At 33.1% G+C, this 21,989-nt stretch overlaps 2 protein-coding genes across 3 annotated transcripts; both read left to right on the top strand.

The window, feature by feature from the left end:
- The first annotated feature begins 508 nt into the window (after positions 1 to 508).
- On the top strand, positions 509 to 8,886 carry LOC108319295 (pleiotropic drug resistance protein 1). 2 transcript variants are annotated; one of them, XM_052880273.1, is made up of 24 exons: positions 509 to 969; positions 1,260 to 1,380; positions 1,480 to 1,568; positions 1,681 to 1,765; positions 1,882 to 2,041; positions 2,166 to 2,242; positions 2,311 to 2,364; positions 2,461 to 2,551; positions 2,648 to 2,949; positions 3,045 to 3,326; positions 3,476 to 3,792; positions 3,867 to 4,027; positions 4,101 to 4,204; positions 4,303 to 4,459; positions 4,562 to 4,666; positions 4,758 to 4,918; positions 5,110 to 5,442; positions 5,874 to 6,164; positions 6,266 to 6,349; positions 6,452 to 6,585; positions 6,863 to 7,090; positions 7,187 to 7,358; positions 7,550 to 7,784; positions 8,344 to 8,581. In XM_052880273.1, exons 1-24 carry the CDS (start codon positions 650 to 652, stop codon positions 8,430 to 8,432), a joined length of 4,152 nt encoding a protein of 1,383 aa, XP_052736233.1. In that variant the 5' UTR covers positions 509 to 649; the 3' UTR covers positions 8,433 to 8,581. The 2 variants fall into 2 exon arrangements, with proteins under 2 accessions (XP_052736233.1, XP_017405868.1); XM_017550379.2 differs by having other exon boundaries at positions 510 to 969; positions 7,550 to 7,804; positions 8,344 to 8,886.
- Positions 8,887 to 10,932: 2,046 nt separating this feature from the next.
- Positions 10,933 to 21,158, top strand: LOC108319271 (pleiotropic drug resistance protein 1). The gene is made up of 24 exons (XM_017550346.2): positions 10,933 to 11,782; positions 12,512 to 12,632; positions 12,714 to 12,802; positions 12,920 to 13,004; positions 13,143 to 13,302; positions 13,395 to 13,471; positions 13,579 to 13,632; positions 13,712 to 13,802; positions 13,893 to 14,194; positions 14,282 to 14,563; positions 14,741 to 15,057; positions 15,450 to 15,610; positions 15,692 to 15,795; positions 15,899 to 16,055; positions 16,141 to 16,245; positions 16,340 to 16,494; positions 16,775 to 17,107; positions 17,225 to 17,515; positions 17,636 to 17,719; positions 18,110 to 18,243; positions 18,672 to 18,899; positions 19,201 to 19,372; positions 20,249 to 20,503; positions 20,713 to 21,158. Exons 1-24 carry the CDS (start codon positions 11,463 to 11,465, stop codon positions 20,968 to 20,970), a joined length of 4,335 nt encoding a protein of 1,444 aa, XP_017405835.1. The 5' UTR covers positions 10,933 to 11,462; the 3' UTR covers positions 20,971 to 21,158.
- The last annotated feature ends 831 nt before the right edge of the window (positions 21,159 to 21,989 follow it).

The following is a 21,989-nucleotide window of genomic DNA, read 5'->3' as shown; positions in this document are numbered from 1 at the left end:
GCTACTATTTTGGTATGACATAATGTCCTTAATTATTTTAAAAATAATTTAGGTATATATTATAAATATTAGCGAATTCTGACTAAAATGATCTTATTTAACAAAATCATATAAAATGTTATTTATTCAATTGGCATTTTCTTGTAGATGAAACTCTTCTATATTTATATTAAAATGTTATTAAAGAAAAATATTTATTTTAAAATAAAAATAGTATTACTAATTATCGGTGATCTTTTTAAATTTGAAATAGGAGGAAGTTCATATTTAGAAAAATTAAGGTGACATTTGGAAAGTGAATATAAAATGTGTAAGTAAAGTGATATTCCAGCATAAAGAGTTCAGCACACTTTTACTATTACACTCAACAACAAAATTTTTGCACCCACTTTACATCTATTAGTTTCCCCTTTAATATTATTCTTTTCTTATAAATATTTTTACAAATAAAAATAAGTTAACTTTTTTCAATAAAATATCCCTTAAAATAGGTTGTGAAGTGCTCCTCAAAAAAGACATTTTCAGAATACTAAGACAAAATACATTGTTGAGAGGGAACCAGAATGATCCTGTGACATGAGATTGAAGAGCAAGAAGATGGTGAAGGTTTGGTATTTCTGAAAGCTAAGTTCTGGTTTGTCTGAGATCAATGGAGGGCAGTGGCATATCCACAGTTGACAGTGGAAGAGGCAGTGGTTCTAAGATATGGAGGAACAACAGCATGGATGTTTTCTCAACTTCTGAACGTGAAGATGATGAGGAAGCTCTCAAATGGGCAGCAATAGAGAGACTTCCCACGTATCTTCGCATTCAGAGAAGTATTCTTAACAGTGAAGATGGCAAAGGGAGAGAGGTTGACATCAAGCAACTAGGCCTCACAGAGAGGAAGATTATTGTGGAGAGGCTCGTCAAGATAGCAGAAGAGGACAATGAAAGGTTCTTGCTGAAACTCAGGGAGAGAATGGACAGGTTAGAGTCTTGTTTTTGTGAATCAAAGCACCAGTTTTTTTGCAGCATGCATTCAAACAAAAGCTGAAAACATGGCCTATTGAAGCATAGTTTCTTTTTGAAAATATATCTCAAAAGGGTCGCAATATTTGTATGTAACTTTCCTTTAGTATCAAGGATTGCCACAAAACTGTGTCAGTAACTACAATTTAAAGCCTTAGTTCTTGGTGGATTTGAGACTATATGATGGTTGAGATTTGAGATGCTTGTGATTGTGAGTTTGTGACTGATCTGTTGGACTGAATATGCAGAGCTGGGCTTGATATTCCAACAATAGAAGTTAGATTTGAGCATGTTAATGTGGAAGCACAGGTTTATGTTGGAGGACGATCCTTACCTTCAATGCTGAACTTCTTCGTTAATGTAATTGAGGTATTTCGATATAGCACATGCTGTTTCTGTAGTGTTTTTCTCTTTCTTGGTTTTATCTCAGGTCGTTTAAACATGAAATCACCTCTTCCTTTTGCCAAGGGATTCTTACATTGTCTTCACATAATTCCAAGTCCAAAGAAACGGTTACATATACTTCAGAATATCAGTGGAATCATAAAGCCTCGAAGGTGAACTCATCATCACTCATTGTTTTTTTCATTGTATAATTATGTAGTGATTTTACTCAAATAGCACCTTTCAACCAGACGTTTTAGTGTTTTGATGATGAGTCTTTTGCAGAATGACATTGCTTTTGGGACCACCAGGTTCTGGAAAGACCACATTGCTGTTGGCATTGGCTGGAAAACTTGGTAAAGATTTGAAAGTAAGAAAACCAACTTTAATCATGATAATTATGAGAGAATAATTCATATAATTCACTAATTATTATAACTATAACTTGCATTTGAGTAACTGACATAATTGGTGATGGAACCTCAGCATTATGGGAGAGTCACATACAACGGACATGGGCTTGAAGAGTTTGTGCCACAAAGGACATCAGCTTATATAAGTCAACATGATAACCACATTGGAGAAATGACTGTGAGAGAAACACTGGCTTTCTCAGCTAGATGTCAAGGGGTTGGACAGAATTATGGTTTGTTGCTTCATTTTCAGGAATAAAATCATAGTTTAAAAAAGCAATGCAGAATACCTTTTAACCGAATCTTAACAATCTTAAATTCTCTAAATCAGAGTTTTGAATTTAACTTCGTTTGCAGAGATGTTGGCTGAGCTACTAAGAAGAGAGAAACAAGCAAAGATTAAACCAGATCCTGATATTGATGCCTATATGAAGGTGAGAAAAAAAAAGTTTGACAAAGAACTTTGTTTGAAATTCTGAACACATAGGATCATATTGTGTAGGCCGCAGCATTAGGAAGGCAGAGAACAAAGGTAGTCACTGATTACATTCTTAAGGTAAAAGAGTTCAGATTCATCAAATAAAGAAAATATTGATGGTTTCTGAAGAAACAGCATAATATTTTTCATGTTTTCCCTTTTTAAATGATGTAGATTTTGGGACTTGAAGTGTGTGCTGACATTATGGTAGGAGATGGAATGATAAGAGGTATATCAGGAGGGCAGAAAAAGAGAGTCACAACAGGTAGTATATGTTTATCAATAACAGCATGAAAAATAAAACAAGAATTGGGAACCTATAAAGAGTTTGATTACTAAAAGTTTCTGCGTAATAATGAAGGGGAGATGCTGGTTGGACCTGTAAAGGTGTTGTTCATGGATGCGATATCAACTGGTTTGGACAGTTCCACAACTTTTCAGATAGTCAACTCCATCCAACAATCTATCCATATTCTGAATGGAACTGCACTTGTTTCTCTGCTACAGCCTGCACCAGAAACTTATGAACTATTTGACGATATAATACTGTTAACAGATGGGCAAATTGTGTATCAAGGACCAAGAGAAAATGTACTTGAGTTTTTTGAATCTATGGGTTTCAAGTGTCCTGAAAGAAAAGGAGTAGCTGACTTCCTACAAGAAGTATGAGTGTGATTCACTTGGTGTTGGTTTTAAAGATTTTTTTGTTCGTATTTTATGGATTGAAGGTTAATTTTGTTCTTGTGGGGGTGCAACAGGTTACATCAAAAAAGGATCAGTGGCAATATTGGGCACGTACAGATGAACCTCACAGCTTTGTCACTGTCAAGGATTTCGCAGAAGCATTCCAATTATTTCACATAGGTCAAAAACTAGGAGAGGAGCTAGCCACTCCATTTGATAAGTCTAAATGCCATCCAAATGCATTGACCATAAAGAAGTATGGTGTTAACAAGAAGGAGCTGCTGAGGGCTTGTGCTAGCAGAGAGTTTATGCTTATGAAGAGAAATTCGTTTGTCTACATATTCAAAGTCACACAAGTGAGAAACATTCAAGCACTAATTGCTTTCATATTATCTGATTTGAAACTAAATTCAATCACAAAATAGACTGCTTCAACTTTTATGTATCCTTTTCTTCTTTTCTTTTCCTTTTGGAACCTTATGCATGTCTTAATCCTTTTTTTCAGCTCGTCTATTTAGCTGTCATGACAACAACATTATTTCTACGAACTAAGATGCATCACGAGACCGTGGAGGATGGAGGAACTTACATGGGTGCTCTTTTTTTCGCAGTCATGGTAGCGATGTTCAATGGAATATCAGAGCTAAATATGGCCATTATGAAACTTCCTGTCTTTTACAAGCAAAGGGACCTTCTTTTCTATCCTGCATGGGCTTATTCTATTCCACCATGGATTCTCAAAATACCAATAACCCTTATAGAAGTAGCTATTTGGGAAGGAATCTCTTACTATGCCATTGGCTTTGATCCAAATTTTTTAAGGCAAGAAGCCACAACATCATCAATTAAGCTTCTGGTTATTCATTTTGGAATCTAATGAGAAGTTCTACTGGCAGGCTTTTGAAGCAGTACTTGATACTTCTGTGCATTAATCTGATGGCATCTTCACTGTTTCGGTTGATGGCTGCATTAGGAAGGGATGTTATAGTTGCAAACACCGCTGGAGGATTTGCATTACTTGTAGTTCTGGTTTTGGGAGGATTTGTGATTTCGAGAGGTAAGAAAATTGTAACTTGAAATTTGGTTTTTGTAATGAAACCTTTTTATGATAAGTTTGTTCTTTGTGGCAGAGGATGTGCACAAATGGTTTGTGTGGGGTTACTGGTCCTCACCTCTGATGTATGGACAGAATGCCATAGCTGTGAATGAATTTCTTGGTCATAGTTGGAGAAAGGTAACATATTTGTTTGCAATGGTTAGCATATTTCATGAGAAACACTGAGCCTTGAAAAGTTAGATATGTATTTATGAGATGATTTGTTGATGCTGTAGGTTACTCCTAATTCCAACGAATCGTTAGGAGTTTTGATACTGAAAACTCGTGGCCTTTTCCCAGAAGCTTATTGGTATTGGATTGGAGTAGGAGCATTACTTGGTTATGTATTTCTGTTTAATTTTCTGTTCACCTTGGCTTTGCAATATCTAAGTCGTAAGTAATATATTCATACATCTTTTAACTGAGAAATTTACTTGGATGCTTTTATATAACCACAGACTTAATTTGTTCTCGTTGAATATGTTTCTTCTGCAGCATTTGCAAAGGATCAAGCAGGGCTATCCCAAGAGACATTGCTGGAGAGAAATGCCTCAACAACTGAAGAGTTAATTCAATTAACAAATGGAAAGAGCTCCTCTGGTGAGTCCTTGAGCACAAGTTACAGTTTCTGCATTTTCAGCTTGTGCTTTGGTAATGAGGTCATAACCTATTGAATGTGATGACAAGTCAGAAATAAAGACGGTAGATGAAAGAAGTATGTCATCCAGGTCATTTTCTGGAAGAGTAAGTGATGACAAAGCCAACAGAAGTGGAAGGAGGGGTATGGTTCTTCCTTTTCAACCTTTATCCCTCACTTTTGATGAGATCAAATATTCTATAGACATGCCACAGGTACTTTGTTTTTAAGTGTAATCTTCCCATTTATATGGTATTGTTTCTATTTAAAATATATTTTTGAGCATACTTCGATTATTTTTTTTGCTCCAAGTGGACAAGGAACTTGCTATAGCACTGAACTTAGTCTGATCTTTGTGGAAAATAATTAGAACTGTTGTACATTTTGACTGTTATATTGATTGTAGGAAATGAAACAGCGAGGAGTTTTTGAGGAACGTCTAGAACTTTTGAAGGGTGTTAGTGGTGTCTTTAGGCCAGGAGTACTAACAGCTCTGATGGGTGTAAGTGGTGCTGGTAAGACTACTTTGATGGATGTTCTTGCTGGAAGGAAAACTGGTGGATATATTGAAGGGAGCATCACAATATCTGGATACATAAAGAGGCAAGAAACGTTTGCACGCATCTCAGGATACTGTGAACAATTTGATATCCACTCACCTAATGTTACAGTTTATGAATCTTTGCTATATTCGGCCTGGCTTCGTTTACCTGGTGAAGTTGATGGCGCAACTAGAAAGGTACAACTTTCTTCTATCTAAATTGAAACATGAAACTCATTACTTAAGACCTGAAAGAATGATCAGGTTCTCTCAGGAAAACTTGAAAACTTCTAAGTACAGAGAAAAGAAGAAAGAAAAATGAAATCAACTTCTCCATAAACTAAAATTAGTTTCAGAATGCTAAAATTAGCTTATAACTTCTATAAATCAATTCATGTATAAACTGATTTGTAGAAGTTATAAGCTAGTTTTAACATATGGAGAAACTAATCTTAGTTTTTCTTCTTAATTTTCTCTTTTAGAAGCTTTTGTGAAGAAGTTTCCTCAATATTGACCTTCTCTCTTCACCGTATCTTATTACTTGCAATGGTTTGGAATACTTGTTGTCATCACATCATGCATGAGGACATAACATCTTGTAAACTTGAACTCAATTCAATGAGCTGTAGATGTTCTTGGAGGAAGTCATGGAGCTAGTTGAGCTTAACTCAATAAGAGGAGCACTTGTTGGCTTGCCAGGAGAGACTGGTCTTTCAACTGAGCAGCGCAAGAGGCTTACAATTGCAGTTGAACTTGTAGCCAACCCATCAATAATTTTCATGGATGAGCCAACCTCAGGCCTTGATGCTAGAGCAGCTGCAATTGTAATGAGAACTGTGAGGAACACTGTGAACACAGGACGAACTGTGGTTTGCACCATCCACCAGCCAAGTATTGATATATTCGATGCATTTGATGAGGTAAGTACTAACTAGTCTTCACATTGAGATAAAGTTGTGTAAGCCACCCTTTTGGAAACTATGTTTCAAAGAATAAAGTATTGCCATCTCCACTTTTTCAGCTGCTACTTTTGAAATTGGGAGGGGAGCAAATATATGCTGGTCCATTAGGCAGCCACTGTTCCCATCTGATTCAGTACTTTGAGGTGAATCTTTGGTGTAAATGAGATTCAACACACATATAGAGATAAGTTGCTTCTGTAGCATTGTAAATCTGGCATATTTACTGTAGTTCATGATTGATATAGGCTATTGAAGGAGTTCCTAAGGTCAAGGATGGTTATAACCCTGCAACCTGGATGTTGGAAGTTACATCAGCAGGAACAGAAGCAACTCTTAAGGTCAACTTCACCAATGTGTACAGAAACTCAGAACTATATCGGTTAAACTTCTAACTCATACTGTAATCAGTAGTTGTTTGGTTTCTTTTCACTTTTCCTTTTTGTGTTTCTAACTCTCACTATCTGTTTTAATCTTCTCTTGTCAATTTTATATACCTTACAGTCACTTTTTTTATTGTGGTTCCTCTTTCCAAATCTTTGGTTAGAAAGTGAACACAGATCTGTTCTCAAAGCAAATGGATTCAATTGTTGATGATTTTAATGTAGTTGTTTTTCAAGATTTTGATCAATCACTCACTGATGCTTCCAATTGTATAGGAGAAACAAAGAATTGATCCAAGAGCTTAGTATACCACCTCAAGGTTCAAAGGATCTTCATTTTGATAGTCAGTATTCACAGACTTTGGTGGCACAATGTAAAGCTTGTCTATGGAAACAACATTTATCATACTGGAGGAATACATCATATACAGCAGTTAGACTCCTATTCACAATACTAATAGCATTGTTATTTGGGATCATATTTTGGGACATTGGCCTGAAAAGGTATGAGATAAAATAAACAAAGTGATGCGAAAATGAAATTCAAAACAAATAATATCACCTAGAGGGTTAATAACGGCATGATAATGAAAATCACAGGAGAAAAGAGCAAGATCTTTTCAATGCTATGGGCTCAATGTATGCTGCAGTTACCTTCATTGGAGTACAAAATGCTGCCACAGTGCAGCCTATAATAGCTGTAGAGAGAACAGTTTTTTACAGAGAGAGAGCTGCTGGAATGTATTCAGCTTTGCCATATGCAATTGCACAGGTAAAGTACTAACTTGATAAAAAGTTTGAATTTAGTAAAATGAGTGTTTATAAATTATCTTTGATCTTCTATTCTAAACTACTTTTCTTTTATGTATACATATCTGGCATACTCCAAACTCCAAAGCCACAACAATTGATTGATCATTGAACAGTAAAAGTTGAACTCTAACAATTGTTTTGTACTTGCAGGTTATTATTGAACTTCCCCACATCTTGGTTCAGACCCTGATGTATGGGATTATAGTATATGCCATGATGGGATTCGATTGGACCACATCAAAGTTCTTGTGGTTTCTTTTCTTCATGTTCTTCACTTTCTTATACTACACCTTATATGGTATGATGACCATGGCCATCACCCCCAATCCACATGTTGCTGCCATATTGTCCAGTTCATTCTTTGCAATATGGAGTCTTTTCTCAGGTTTCATCATTCCCTTATCTGTGAGTCACACAACCTTGTTTACAATTTTTTTTCTTACATGTCACTGCTCACTCTAAAACAAAATGCCACTTCCTAATGATTACTTGGGTTTGCTTTCTTTCATCAAACACCCTGTCCGCATAGAAGTTGTGAATTTAAAATAAGAATTTGAAGCATATTAACATTCAATTCTACTGGTATACACAATCCAATGTTAGAATTCTAAATGTGAGTCCATGAGTAGAAAAGAGAAAGTAAAACACAAGACCTATTAATTCATTCTCTTAAGGTTTTTAGTAAAAAATAGTGTTAATTCGGTTAAGTTCAGATTTTATTGGTGTTGTATTTTTCTAGTGAACCTCCTGAGTAGACCCAATTCAATGCCACTACAAAATTGCCTAGAGTCATTTAAAAACATGTGAAATCCACACCTTTCGTGATTTCTGATAAGTTTCAACCAGTAAGAGATTCTGCATGAAGAGAAATGAGTCAATGGTGAACATTTTTCTTATTTATTTTTTTCATTTGCAACTAACTTTGAAAATGAACACAATTACAGAGAATACCAATATGGTGGAAGTGGTACTATTGGATTTGCCCTGTTGCATGGACCTTGAATGGATTGGTGGCTTCCCAATATGGAAATGACATGCAGAAGCTTGAGAATGGCCAAAGGGTTGAAGAATTTGTGAAGAGTTATTTTGGGTTTGAACATGATTTTCTTGGAGTGGTTGCAATTGTGGTGGCTGGTTTCTCCCTTTTGTTTGCACTCATCTTTGCCTTTGGAATCAAAGTATTCAACTTCCAAAAAAGATGAAATCATCACAATGCTTCTCACTCTAAATCATACAATCATACCCAATTTTTAAGAACATTTTAGCTTGTGAAAGAAAAGGTATTTATGTACATTTGTCAAAATCCTAGATCATCTTTTCCTCTAGAATTTGCCCTAAATCAATAGTATTACATGATCTTATATAATGAGTTGTTGTTAATTTTTTCATCATCTTGTAATTTAGTATATTGCTTATAAAGAACAATTATTGTATCATATGTCATGAATATTGACATGAAAGCATTTAATTTTAATTTTTATGACATATCACTTTCGAAGTTGTAGTTTAAAATAATATTCTCGTCTTAATAACTTCTTTTATATATTTAATTAACCTGACTTTTTATGTTGGTTTTGTTGAAAAGGAAGTGGGAATCGATACACCCAATACCTTTTGCCCCAATCTTTTCATTTAATTTAATATAGTTGAATTTAAATATAAGAAAAATAAGTTATGCATAATAGATTTAAATATGAATAACCATATTTAATGGTATTATTCTTAAAATACTCATGATAACTAGGATAATTAAAAATAGACATTTTTTAATTTATATTAATTAAATTAAATAATGTAATATTTACCACTTTTGAAGTATTAGTTGTTAAAATAATATATCATAAAATCACTTTTGAAATAGAACTTCAATGTTTGTAATTCTTTCTGTCGTTAACTTTATTGTTTATATTCTACAAGAGACTTTTAATTCATATTTTTAAAACATCAACATGACTAAATTCTTTCACATTATTCTAAAACATGGTTTTATGTTGGAAATTCAACACAAGAAAATACTATTGATAGCCACATCAAACCAAAATTTATTCAACAAATTGATCAATATATCTCCTACTCTATTCCTTGTTGGAAGGTTTGAAAAATTTTGATAAAAAAAGGTTGAAAACTATTGGTGAGGAGATAACAAGTTGAGGTGGCTTGAGACACTAAAAAACAAAGTTATGAAACAAAATTATGAGTATATATATATTGGAGATGACTACAAGTTTAAGAAGTTTAACCAATTATTTTTAAATTTTAATATTCATATTTCCCACTTCCATGAATAAAAATAATAGAAAAAATGAAAGGAGACCCCAGAAAACATAAAAATTTTAAATTAACAATTTAAGGATATCAAAAGTTTTCTTAAAAACAAAGAGAGAATTTATTTAACCAAAGATAAACTTTAATTTTCAAGTGATATCCTCAAACTTGTCTTGGTTGTGTGCTTCGATCTGAGTCACCACGTAACAATATTTCATGATAAACAAAGTCCTAAGTTATTTATTGACAATGCATTTCCATTTTGTTATAAAATTCAAAATATTTTTAATAAATTCATATAAACATTAAAAAAATTATAAAATGTTTAGTCTTTTGACATCTAAATAGTTATATTTAGTTTTTGTTTATTTATTTATTTATAAAATGTTTTATTCCGATTGTTCTCAAAATAATGACGTACTTTTACTTTTTACAAAAATATTATAGAGTTTTGTAGTTTTATTATAAAGACTTTTTAAATAAAAAATAATAAAATTATTATTATTATTATAATTATAATAATAAATTTAAATAAGTTTTATAATTTTATCGTAGGTAATATTTATTTATTTTAGATAATTTTGTTATTATAAATATTCATTTTAGTTTTAATAAATAAATAATTTTAGAAAAGAAAACGGTCAAATGAAAAAAATAATTAAATTAAAAAAAGTCACTTAAAAAGTAAAATTACACCTAAATATAATATAGAATAGAATAGAATAGATAATTATATTAATTTATCTTTAAAAATCGAATATCATTTACTTTTTAATAATTTTTGTCATCTATTAATTTAAGAACAATAAAATAAAAATGCATTATTAGTATTTACTATATTTATAATTTATTACAATAGATTATTCGAAAATTAAAAGTTATTTATTATCATTTTTGTACTCTAAGTTTAGTTACAAACATTATATAAATGATCGATAATTCAAATTTATATATATTAACAAATATATTTTTTTGTCAGACTTCTTTATACGTTTAGTTTTTCCATTTTTATTTTCAATTTTATTCACAAATAGAGGTAACCTAATTATTGGTTCTTATTATAAATAATGAAAAAAATTGTAACAAGCGAAAACTGTCATGAGTATTTGTAATATTCAATCTTTAAAAAGGTTTTTCATTAACTAGTTTTAATCCAAAAAAGTGGCCACTAATTTAGTTTAGAAATTAGCATTTGGTTTGAAATCAATGAAAGCATGAATATTCAATTTGATTCTATTACATCTTTGATCGGCACTGTGTAAGTATATCCAACAGCATAAGACAACATATCATTGTTGAATCAGTTGAGTTCCCACTTCCATAATTTCAACTGTGATTAAAAGAAACAATATAGAGTTATCAAAATTCTGATGACGTTGCAGGAGATAATCATGCACATTTCTTAAAGCTGAAAGAGTTTGAGAAAACTGAGTTTGAGTGCGGAAAAATATAACCATAGTTTACTACTACAATTTTGTATCTTTGTCCACCAACAACTTGTGTTATTGCCAAACACAAAATGACAGATAAAGTCTTTGACAGTCACGCAGTTTTACTGCTATAGTGCAACTGCTACAGATGCCATGCTTTGTTTTCATCTGTCTTTTCCTTTATCCATTCAATCATTAAGTGTCAACCCATCTTTAGATCCCTCTATAAATTCCAACAAACATGGATTCATTCTTCAAAAGTCATTCATATAAGGTTGAAAAGGGCAATTTTGTGTCCTGAAAAGTGGGAGCAACATTATGGTGTAAGGTTTAGTTTTGTATCACTGGTGTTTTTTTGTGTGAGATCAATGGAGGGTAGTGAGACAGAGAGAGTAGAGGGTCAACGAGTGAGAGGGTTTGACATGTGGAGGAACCATTGCATGGGGGTTTTCTCAACTTCTCAACGAGAAGAAGATGAGGAAACTCTCAAGTGTGTGGCAATAGAGAGACTCCTTGCAAGGGCATGCACCAAGAGAAGTGTGGTGAACCAAGTGGGAGGGAAAGCAGAAGAGTTTGACACCAAGCAGTTGGAGTTATCAGAGAGAAAGAGCCTTCTAGATAGACTTGTGAAGATATCAGAAGAAGATAATGAGAGGTTCTTGCTGAAGCTCAGGGAAAGGATGGACAGGTGAGTCTCTCCAGGATTCATGATTGACACTACCAATTGGATCATATGAAAATGTTTTCAGTTTGTTTTTATTTCTTTCAATTAAAAAGTTGTTCATGAAAAGAAAATAAAATGAATTAACTCATTTTAACTAAGGAAATAAACTTCGACTTAGATTCATTTTACACGTATATTTCCCCCTGTGTGTCATCAACTAGAAATAAAAACCAATTTACAATATATAAGTAAACGTAAACTTCACCTTACAAAGTAATATTGTATGGTTGAGTTAAGTTTAGAATTCACTTCTTAAGGTATCATAGCAATGGATCAGAGTCCATAATGGTGAAATTTATTGTTTGTTAACTTTGTTTCACCACCTATCGGCCACACTATCAGATGACTCTAATTTATACTCTCAAGTTCAATATATATATATGTCTTTCTGTTATCACATTTTTTTATAGAAAACAATAAGAAAAGCAGGCTTATTTTTCCATTTTCATAGTTTCTTATGTAAATTTTTGGAAACTAGGTGATAATTTTGTATTAAAATTGAAACATAAGCTAAAATAAAAAAAAAAAAAAATTCTCAAACTCTAGAGAAAGTTACCTCAAAAGAATAACTAAATTGTTTTTGTGTGTAACTTGGGAGCTGAAGCATACTTCTTTGTGAAGCATCCAAATCCTAAAGTAATGAATAGGAAGATTTGATTGAGATATATTTGCAATGTTAAACTAAACTCACAGAGTTGGGCTTGAAATTCCAACAATTGAAGTTCGATTTGAGCATATAAATGTTGAAGCACAAGTTTATGTTGGAAGCAGAGCATTGCCTACAGTACTCAACTTCTTTGTGAATGTGCTTGAGGTAATTCAAATCTCACACATGGTTCTTTTATTCATATAATGGTTTTTATCTATTTATTTTTTCGGTCTTTCTTTTCTTCAGGGGTTCTTAAATTCTCTTCACATAATTAAAAGTCCAAAGAAACCGTTACACATCCTTCAGAATGTTAGTGGAATCATAAAGCCTAAAAGGTGAATTCAAAAAAATCTCCTTTGTTTGTTTTTGTGCAATTTTTTTACCTTGCTAAAAAAAAGTCATGTAAATGAACAGCTAGATATTTTCTGGTTCTGATGATGAGCTTTTTGCAGAATGGCATTGCTTTTAGGACCACCAGGATCTGGAAAAACTACATTGCTGTTGGCATTGGCTGGAAGACTTGGTAAATATTTGAAAGTAAGGAAACCAATTTTAGTACTAAAACTTTTGATAGAAGAACTGTTATATCTCTCTAATTATATAGTAAGTAACCTTAGTTTTAGTTGAGTAATTCCTGAATTATATTAATTAATATCATTTGAGATGAAACCTCAGCATTCTGGGAGAGTAACATACAATGGACATGGTCTTGAGGAGTTTGTGCCACAAAGGACATCAGCTTACATAAGTCAACATGATAATCACATTGGAGAAATGACTGTGAGAGAAACACTGGCTTTCTCAGCAAGATGTCAAGGGATTGGAAAGAATTATGGTAATTGTGAACAAAAGAATGCATAAACCTTTCAAATATATCCAAAAAATATAGTGTTCTTAATCAGAATTTTGAAACTTACTACTTTACAGAGATGTTGACTGATCTGCTTAGAAGAGAGAAGGAAGCAAACATTGAACCAGATCCTGATGTTGATGCATATATGAAGGTGAGAAATAAGATAGAAAAGAAAGCCTTGAACATTTATGTTTGAAATGGAGAGCACCCTGAATTTTGAAGAAGCTTCATTGTTTCATTGCTTGTTGTTCATTGCAGGCAGCAGCACTAGAAGGGCAGCAGAACAGTGTGGTCATTGACTACATTCTTAAGGTAAAAGTACAGACTCATCTGATATAAAAGAATAGTGAAACAAGAAAAGGTTCACATATTCTCTTATGGAATATTGCAGATTTTGGGACTTGAAGTGTGTGCTGACATTATGGTAGGAGATGAAATGATAAGGGGAATCTCAGGAGGGCAGAAAAAGAGACTCACAACAGGTAGACTCTATTTGGCAAGAAAAATAATGACAAAATGAAACTTATGAAATGATGTTGATTGAATAAAATTGCTTGATGAATAATGCTTAGGGGAAATGATGGTTGGACCTATAAGGGTGTTGTTCATGGATGAGATATCAACTGGTTTGGACAGTTCCACAACTTTTCAGATTGTCAACTCTATCCGGCAATCCATCCATATTTTGAATGGAACTGCACTTGTGAGCTTATTACAGCCAGCACCAGAAACTTATGAACTATTTGATGATATAATACTATTAACAGATGGGCAAATTGTGTACCAAGGACCAAGAGAAAATGTACTCGAGTTTTTTGAATCAATGGGTTTCAAGTGTCCTGAAAGAAAAGGAGTTGCTGACTTCTTACAAGAAGTATGAGTGTGATTCACTCAATCTTTTCAAAAATTTCCTTTGCTTTCATATAGATAGGGTAAATTTTGTTCTCTTCATGTGCAATAGGTGACATCAAGGAAAGATCAATGGCAATATTGGGCACATAAAGATGAACCGTATAGCTTTGTCACTGTCAAGGATTTTGCTGAAGCCTTCCAGTCATTTCACATAGGTAAGCAACTTGGAGATGAAATGGAAAATCCTTTTGATAAGTCTAAGTGCCATCCAAATGCATTGAGCACAAAGAAGTATGGTGTTAACAAGAAAGAGCTGTTGAGGGCTTGTGCTAGCAGAGAATTTTTGCTTATGAAGAGAAATTCCTTTGTCTACATATTCAAAGCCACACAAGTGAGTAATATTCAATCACTGATATTATTTACATAATCTGATTTCAAGCTATATTTGGAGTCCAAAAATGTTGTTCAATTTATTTGTTCATGAATAAAAGGTTAAATACAGTGTTCTTTTCTTCTTTTTTATTTGTGTTTTATGTGCCCTTAAGCATGCCTTGTTCTGGCTTTTCAGCTTACTTATTTAGCTATCTTGACAACAACATTATTTCTCCGAACCAAGATGAGTCACTATACCAAGGAAGATGCAGAAGCTTACATGGGTGCTCTGTTCTTCACAGTCACTGTTGCAATGTTCAATGGAATATCAGAACTGAATATGACAATCATGAAACTTCCTGTCTTTTACAAGCAAAGAGACCACCTCCTTTATCCTTCATGGGCTTATTCTCTTCCACCATGGATCCTCAAAATACCATTAACCCTTGTAGAGGTTTCCATCTGGGAATGTATCTCTTATTATGCCATTGGCTATGATCCAAATATTCTCAGGCAAGAAGAAACTAAGGACTTGCCTGATTCTCTTATTAAATTTTTGTTTGAAAAAGAAGACGATTGGAAATTATTTAGCAAATCAAGTCTTGAAATTTTTTCCTAAAACAAGCGTTTTGGAAACCAAAAAAGGAATAGTTGGAAGATATTTTCTCATCCGTTTTTTTGTTCTCTCCAAAAGTTTTGTTCAAGTACTCAAGAAACAATCTTCTAGAAAACAGATGTGTCCTTAGAAGACACATTTTCATGTGCTCGAGGGACAAATAAATTTTAGAAAATAGAAAATTGCTTTTGAAAACAATGAACAATTAAGGCCTAAACCATTTGTCCTCACCCTTCTACTATCCTATTACTCACTCACTTTTGGAATGTAATGAGAAATCTTATTGCAGGCTTCTAAAACAGTACTTGGTAGTATTTTGCATTAACCAGATGGCATCAGCACTGTTTCGGTTGATGGCTGCACTAGGAAGAGATATTGTGGTGGCAAACACTGCTGGCACATTTGCACTGCTTGCAGTTACAGTTTTGGGAGGATTTGTGATTTCCAGAGGTGAGAAAGTGGCAGTGCAACCTAAAAGTTGGCTAATCTAACTAACGTTTCTTATCATAAAACTTTTATCTTTTGAATCAGAGGATGTGCACAAATGGTTTCTGTGGGGTTACTGGTCCTCACCAATGATGTATGGACAGAATGCTATAGCTGTGAATGAGTTTCTTGGGAATAGTTGGAGAAAGGTAATGAATACCCTTTATTTTTAATGGTGAAGAAGTCCTATGAATAAGAATGAGCTTACGAAAGTAATATTTATATAAGATAATTGGCTGAGATATTTTTCAGGTTAGTCTTAATTCCAGTGAAACATTGGGAGTACTGATACTGAAATCTCGTGGATTTTTCCCACAAGCGTATTGGTATTGGATTGGAATAGGAGCTTTGATTGGTTATGTTTTTCTCTTCAACTTTCTCTTCACCCTGGCTTTGCAATATCTCAGGCGTAAGTGCCATCTTTGAGCTGTGATTTTTAGTTGGACTTCTTTTCTGATAACAAATGCATTCTGATAATTGAATATGTTGCTTAGCATTCAGAAAAGATCAAGCAGGGCTATCCCAAGAGAAGTTGCTTGAGAGAAATGCTTCAATGGCTGAAGAGTTCATTCAGTTACCAACTAGAAAGAATTCTTCTGGTGAGTCCTTAAGTTCTAAGCTATAAGTTGTTCTGTGCTTGTAACTTGAAGTTTGGAATTCAAGCCATAAATAACATAACATGACTATAAACAGATACAAAGATGGACAAAGAAGCAAGTCCACCAACCTCTGGAGAATTTGGTAAAAAGAACATAGCCAGTGACAGTGGAAGGAGAGGCATGGTTCTTCCTTTTCAACCTCTATTCCTCGCTTTTGATGAGATAAGATATTCTGTAGACATGCCACAGGTACCTTTGTTGAATTTATGTTTCAATTGACTTTTCTTTTTATACATAATTAGTTACATCTAAGAGGTTAAACTTTTCATTTAGTCCTTGTAGGTATCACTCATTTAGAAATGTATAAAAAAGCTTATGTTTTAGTTCCTATAAGGGTGTATAAGGATTGAACTCAACTTTTTAAGATAAAACTTTTTCAGATAAAACTTAAGAAGCATAGTAATAGAACATAGTATCTTTACCAGTACTGGCAAGGCTGTATGAGGACTAAAACAGAACCTTTTTATAGGAAATGAAAAGTCAAGGAATCAGTGAGAATCGTCTTGAACTTCTGAAAGGTATTAATGGTGCTTTTAGGCCAGGGGTGCTAACAGCTCTGATGGGTGTAAGTGGTGCTGGCAAGACTACTCTACTTGATGTTCTATCTGGAAGGAAAACAAGTGGATACATCGAAGGAAGCATCACAATATCTGGATACCCAAAGAAGCAAGAAACATTTGCTCGCATATCAGGATATTGTGAACAACTTGATATCCACTCACCCAATGTTACAGTTTTTGAGTCCTTGCTATACTCAGCATGGCTTCGTTTATCTCCAGAAGTTGACAAAGAAACTAGAAAGGTAGCTTTAAGACAATTTTCTTTTCAAAAGAGGCATGAGTTTGATGATTTAAAACTGATTCAAATATCATAATATTGTTCAACAATAACAACAGAAGGTCTTATTTCACTTATGCAGATGTTCATTGAGGAAGTTATGGAACTTGTAGAACTTAATTCATTAAGAGAAGCACTTGTTGGATTGCCAGGACAGACTGGATTGTCAACTGAACAGCGCAAGAGGCTTACAATTGCAGTTGAACTTGTAGCCAACCCATCAATAATTTTCATGGATGAGCCAACCTCAGGCCTTGATGCTAGAGCAGCTGCAATTGTGATGAGAACTGTGAGGAACACTGTAGACACGGGTCGAACTGTGGTCTGCACCATCCACCAGCCAAGTATTGATATATTTGACGCCTTTGATGAGGTAAGAAGTCTTACTGTTTGGATCAATTGCATTCTAAGTGTGATTTTATTCTTCAAAGGTTCTTACCATGTTACATATATGAAATAAGAATTAAGTATTTTTTACTATCCACCTTTGTAGCTGTTACTTCTGAAATTGGGAGGGGAGCAGATATATTCTGGTCCAATTGGCAGCAACTCTTCCCATCTGATCCAGTACTTTGAGGTGAGTCCATGTCAATAATTTCAATAATTAAACTTTTAAAGACAAAACTTTAAAAAATTTCACATTATAAAGATATCATAGGAGATTAAATAAAAACATTCTCAATAAGACATATTATCTAGCATATCTGTGATCATATAGGATTTGTTTCTTATTTCTATAATCATAATAGATACTTATAGTATAAGTTTATGAGCTTATAGAAAGTCAATGCAATTATCCTTATTAACATTGTGTTGGAGTCGTGTCAAAATTATGTCAGAGACAACAAAAAAGTCTTTTAAATTGGACACAGACTCAGGAACGAGTCGTATACCTTTTAGTGTAAATGAGATTGAACATACTAGTTGCTTCAATAACATTAACATATTCACAAATTGATTACTATAGGCTGTTCAAGGAGTGCCTAAGATCAAAGATGGTTATAATCCAGCAACCTGGATGTTGGAAGTCACATCAGCAGCAAAAGAAGCAAGTCTTAAGATTGACTTCACAGATGTGTACAAAAATTCAGAGCTACACAGGTTAGACTCCTTAGTTGCACCACTATCACTGATAACAAGTATATGAACAACAAATATTTGGGTGGAAATAAGCAATAATTTTGTTTCTTTAGATGTCTTGAGCCAAAGCTTCATAGTCCATTGTTCCATACTGATGAAAACATAAGGGGTTTTTTTTTTTTCTCTCAAATTATTGCAAAATGTCATCTTATTTTACCTTCTTTGATTCTAAGGTTTTGTACAAGAAACATGCTGTTGTTGTTTTCACTGTCTCCTTACAATAAGATGACACATTTTTCAGTGATTGTGAAGACAGGAAATAAAAACAAAATCGGTTTCTCCAACCAAATTGTCCTTTTAAAAGTTACATATTCCTCGGCTTAGGATGTCAATGCAAAATGTTCTGAAAGATCATGAATAGGTTCTGATGCTTCCCATTTGTTAATCAGGAGAAACAAACAACTGATTCAGGAGCTTAGTGTACCATGTCAAGGTTCAAGAGATCTATACTTTCATAGTCAGCATTCACAGAGTTTCATGGCACAACTCATAGCGTGCCTATGGAAGCAACATTTGTCATATTGGCGGAACACATCATATACTGCAGTTAGACTCCTATTTACTACAACTTCGGGCTTATTGTTTGGGGTGATATTTTGGAACGTTGGCTTCAAAAGGTATTTGGAAAACGAAAAGCACATCACAATGACTAATTAGTTTAATTCTGATATAATATTGGTTCAAAGATCTCACTTGGGTGTTCACTATAGATTTTGAATCGAGTTTGAGAAAGATAATATCCAAAACTAGTTAACTTTTGTTCTTTGTAGACCCCTTTTAAATTGATGACAAGAAAGGCATAGTAGTACTTTCAAAAACTAATTAAATTTTATTGATTCGTTCTATTCCTACTAAATGTAAAACTAGAGAGTGAAAATGAATTTCAAAAGAAAAATTTCTTGAAATAAAAATTTGCAGGAGAAAGGAGCAAGATCTTTTTGATGCAATGGGTTCAATGTATGCTGCCGTTACCTTCATTGGGGTTGTGAATGGTGCCTCAGTGCAGCCTATAGTAGCAATTGAGAGAACAGTTTTCTACAGAGAAAGAGCTGCAGGAATGTATTCAGCTTTACCTTATGCTATTTCACAGGTATTATTACTACACCAGTTGGCAAATAGTTATCTCAAAATAATAAAGAGTCTTAATTAAACACAATAGCTTACACATTCTTAATTGATGAGGAAGGATAACCAGGGTGACATAATACCACTGAGACATAAGCCTAACCTATACATAAGATATTGATACCACCTCAAATCTAAAACCTTCATACATGAGTCCATCCTACACATAAGATATTGATACTACCTCCAACTCAGAACCTTTAGACAATAAATTTATAAGTCTCTTCACATTGTTGTATTATAAAGATTAACCATTGATTCTAATATTACTTATGGATCTTTCGAAGGAGGATAACCAGAGAGACACAACACCAATAAGACGTGAGTACAGCTCACACATAAAGAATTGATACCACCTTCAATCCACCTCTAACCCAAAATCTTAAGATAATAAGTTTCTAAGTCTTCTTTCTTGTATGTTGTTTAATTTTATCGTCTCTACTAAACATGAAACTTAGACCCACACGCAGATTTTCAACATTAATTTAGTTCATATACATGTAACACATTCTTATAGTTTGGTCTTTACATAAAGAAACTAAATTAAAAAAGCATCACACATATAAGAAACAAATTAAAAGTGTGTTAAGTTTACAAAGAACACATTAAAAATATGCAAGGAGTTAACTCCGATACACAAAATGAGTTCATAATAACTGATGTGATAAGTTTTTATTGAGAATATGATAGAAAGTAAATTATATGCTTAACTTTGAATTAAAGTACCAGGTAAAATTACTTTAAGTCTAAAGTAGATCATACTTTCTGACTTGACACAATTTGTGGTACACATCATGAAACTTTGTAGTTGGACTCAAGGCTTGTATATGATCAATTGCAGGTTATTATAGAGCTTCCTCACATATTGGCTCAGGCTCTGATATATGGTATGATAGTATATGCCATGATGGGATTTGAATGGACAGCATCAAAGGTGTTTTGGAACCTCTATTACACCTACTTCAGTTTCTTATACTACACTTTCTATGGTATGATGACCATGGCCATAACTCCTAATCCACACATTGCTGGTATATTGTCCACCTCATTCTATGCAGTATGGTGCCTTTTCTCAGGCTTCATCATTCCCTTATCGGTTTGTTACAACTTTTCCTCTAACTCTGATGTTTATCAAGATAGTTGATAGGTATATAAAGTAAACAATCTTATACACATTACATTGCTTGGATGATGACAATTTAAAAAAAAATGGATATAATTTATGCATTGTGATAAAATTTTACAACTTATGTAGCATTTTTTACATAACATGAAACTCATTCTAGGAACAAAACTATAATGCAGAGAATACCAATATGGTGGAAATGGTACTATTGGATTTGCCCTGTTGCATGGACCTTGTATGGATTGGTGGCATCCCAATATGGAGATGACATGCAGAAGCTTGAGAATGGCCAAAGGGTTGAAGAATTTGTGAAGAGTTATTTTGGGTTTGAACATGATTTTCTTGGAGTGGTTGCAATTGTGGTGGCTGGTTTCTCACTTTTGTTTGCACTCATCTTTGCCTTTGGAATCAAAGTATTCAACTTCCAAAAAAGATGAAATCATCACAATGCTTCTCACTCTAGAGCTTTTGTGCATCCATTTGAAGCATTCTGGTTATGGCTGAACTGAATTTTGCAATTCATTTGTAAGATTCTTTCATAGTATGTACATTGGTCCACTTGTATTTCAAATTTTAAAACATTTTAGTTTGAAAAATAAAACATGTACATTGTTTCAAATCCTAAGTTGTCCTTTTAGGTGAGCCACCATTTTAATCTCTCAACACATCATGTTAAACTAATTGATCAACTTCAGTTACATTACAGATAACAAATTACTTATTGATTTAGTAGATTAGTAAACAAAAAGATAGCTGCATTGATGCTGAAATGGAAAATAAGAAAGATTTACATGATTAAATCTCTATAAGGTTCAATCAGACAGATTGAGTATTAAAAGTATAATTCAAAAAAAAAAATTCACATAACTATTTTGTTATACTTTTTGATTGATGAGTTCTGATTAGGGCAAAATTTAAAGCAAATTAATAAATTTAGATCATCCATGTTTTGTTGATAAAAACGAGAATTTAAAATTTTAGGTAAAAATGCGTATGAACAGAAATATTTATAATAATAATTAAAAATAATTTTAACAATTAAAAGATGATGATACTAGATTAATTAAAAAAGTATTAGACAACTGTAATTATAAATTAATTTAAAATACAAATAAAAAGTATATTCAAGACAACAACTAATGGGCCAAGTTTCTGGATTCGAAAAAGACACTTTCTTCCTGCGTCTCTGTGAATTTTCCCCCTGCACCCTCAAATAATAAAATTCTTTTTTTTTCTTTATATTTTTTGGATTATATAATTCAGAACTTATTTTCGAAAGTTAAAAATTAGGTTATGTAATTTAGAAGTTATATTTTTGTTTAAAACAATATTTTTAGAATCAAAAATGACTTTTGAATTGTATAATCCAAAAGTCAAATAACTTCCATATTCCATATTATGTGATCCAGAAACTACTTCTTTAATCCTCTTCAACTTTTGAAAATTATTTTTGAAT

The sequence above is a fragment of the Vigna angularis genome, chromosome 7, assembly GCF_016808095.1.
Source record: "Vigna angularis cultivar LongXiaoDou No.4 chromosome 7, ASM1680809v1, whole genome shotgun sequence".
Taxonomy (NCBI): Eukaryota; Viridiplantae; Streptophyta; class Magnoliopsida; order Fabales; family Fabaceae; genus Vigna; species Vigna angularis.
This window is presented reverse-complemented; position numbering and strand designations above follow the sequence as displayed.

Coding starts and splice junctions, on each gene's coding strand:
- LOC108319271 (XM_017550346.2), top strand. CDS start 11,463: ATGGAGGGTAGTGAGACAGAGAGAGTAGAGGGTCAACGAGTGAGAGGG. Junction 15,796..15,898: donor TTGGGAATAGTTGGAGAAAG/GTAATGAATACC, acceptor GATATTTTTCAG/GTTAGTCTTAATTCCAGTGA. Junction 18,244..18,671: donor AAAAATTCAGAGCTACACAG/GTTAGACTCCTT, acceptor TTTGTTAATCAG/GAGAAACAAACAACTGATTC.
- LOC108319295 (XM_017550379.2), top strand. CDS start 650: ATGGAGGGCAGTGGCATATCCACAGTTGACAGTGGAAGAGGCAGTGGT. Junction 4,028..4,100: donor AGGATTTGTGATTTCGAGAG/GTAAGAAAATTG, acceptor TCTTTGTGGCAG/AGGATGTGCACAAATGGTTT. Junction 4,205..4,302: donor TTGGTCATAGTTGGAGAAAG/GTAACATATTTG, acceptor TTGATGCTGTAG/GTTACTCCTAATTCCAACGA.